This window comes from Monopterus albus, unplaced genomic scaffold (assembly GCF_001952655.1).
Source record: "Monopterus albus unplaced genomic scaffold, M_albus_1.0 scaffold90.1, whole genome shotgun sequence".
In the NCBI taxonomy this organism is placed as follows: domain Eukaryota; kingdom Metazoa; phylum Chordata; class Actinopteri; order Synbranchiformes; family Synbranchidae; genus Monopterus; species Monopterus albus.
This window is the reverse complement of record NW_018127970.1, coordinates 11437-13185: the sequence shown is the minus strand read 5'-3', so window position 1 is coordinate 13185 and position 1749 is coordinate 11437. Positions and strand designations below refer to the sequence as shown.

The 1749-nt window shown below is 50.5% G+C and overlaps 1 protein-coding gene across 1 annotated transcript in view; it reads right to left on the bottom strand.

The window, feature by feature from the left end:
- Positions 1 to 1749, bottom strand: part of LOC109964547 (sodium-dependent multivitamin transporter-like) — a 7613-nt gene that overhangs the window by 2754 nt on the left and 3110 nt on the right. The window contains exon 6 of the mRNA XM_020607919.1: positions 6 to 143. Coding sequence (XP_020463575.1) covers positions 6 to 143 — 138 coding nt within the window. The remainder of the gene's footprint in view (positions 1 to 5; positions 144 to 1749) is intronic.

Genomic DNA, 1749 nt, shown 5'->3' with positions numbered 1-1749 from the left:
ATGGCATTAGTCATGTTGTCTGATGGCAGGATGACTCTACAATTGGGTGGCTGTGGCCTGGCGCCGGAGCCACGAGTGACGACTCTCCCGATACCGACCCACAAAACCATAAACAGACCCGCCACCAGACCCCCCACTGCTCCCTGGTAACAGCAGGAAAATAGGTGGGATGATAACTGATGTAAGAACACAACTTACCTGGATGGACAATGGACACGGTTTCTTTAACTACATTCTTTTTGTTGCAATTAGGAATACATGTTATTGTAAAACTGAATGACAGACAACTCATTTCTTTTAAGTACTGGGGTGTTGCTCCCACAAAGGGTTCCAAATAAATGTGTGGGTTTACAAAACGTTTCAAGGCATAATCTGACGTTCACATGTACAGAATCAAAGACTGGAGAAGAAGCAAACTGTCAATCATAAAACACTTTTTCATCCAAATTTAGCCAACATTTTAACAGAATTTCAAGACAGTCTGCAAAAGAAAATGAAAATGAATGCTCCCATGTTATGCAAATATTAGAAGAAGAAGAAGCTTCATTTTATTGTCATTGTAACACGTAAAATGACAACTGAGCTGTCAATTGATCACCACTTGGTGGTGAGTTGGATTTGAAGGCGAGGTGAAAAGCTGGACAGACCTGGCAGGCCCAAGCGTATAGTGAGGGTCTGCTGGGAACGTCTGGTGGAAGCCCCAGTCAGAGAGGTCTTCAACTCCTACCTCTGACAGAGCTTCAAAGAGGTGCCGAGGTAGACTGGGGACATTGAGTCCAAATGGACTATGTTCCACACCTCCGCTGTCAGTGCAGCTGCTGGGAGCTGTGGCCGTAAGGTCTTCGGTGCCTGTTGCAGCGGCAATTCCCGAACACAGTGGTGGACACTGCAAGTAAGGGATGCCGTCAAGCTGAAGAAGGAGCTCTATCGGCCCTGGTTGGCTCATGGGACTCCTGAAGCAGCTGGCAGGTACTGACAGGCCAAGCGGGACGCAGTCCTGGCAGTCACTATGGCAAAAACTCGGGCCTGGGAGGAGTTTGGTGAGGCCATGGAGAAGACTTTCGGTTGGCTTCAAAGAGATTCTGGAGAACTGTCCGGAGGCTCAGGAGGGGAAGCAGTGTTCTGCTAACACTGTTTACAATGGAGGTGGTGTGCTGCTGACCTCAACTGAGGATGTCGTTGGCCGGTGGAAGGAGCACTTTGAAGATCTCCTCAATCCCTCCGACACGCCTTCCGTAAAGGAAACCAGGGCTGGGGACTCGGAAGGGGACTTGTCCGTTACCCTGGCTGAAGTTGCCGAGGTAGTTAAGGAACTCCTCGGTGGCAAGGCCCTGGGGGTGGATAAAGTCCACCCTGAGTTTCTCAAGTCTATGGATGTTGTGGGGCTGTCTTGGATGACATGCCTCTGCAGCATTGTGTGGAGTTCGGGGATGGTGCCTCTGCACTGGCAGACCAGAGTGGTGGTCCCCCTTCTTAAAAAGGGGGACCGGAGAGTGTGTTCCAACTATAGGGGGATCACACTTTTCAGCCTCCCTGGGAAAGTCTATGCCAGGGTACTGGAGAGGAGAATCTGGCCAATAGTCGAACCTCGAATTCAGGAGGAACAGTGCAGTTTTTGCCTCAGCCGTGGAACACTGGACCAGCTCTATACCCTCACTAGGGTGTTGGAAGGTTCGCTTGGTCCGCATTGCCGACAGTAAGTCAGACCTGTTTCCGGTGCATGTTGGACTCCGCCAAGGCTGCCGCTTC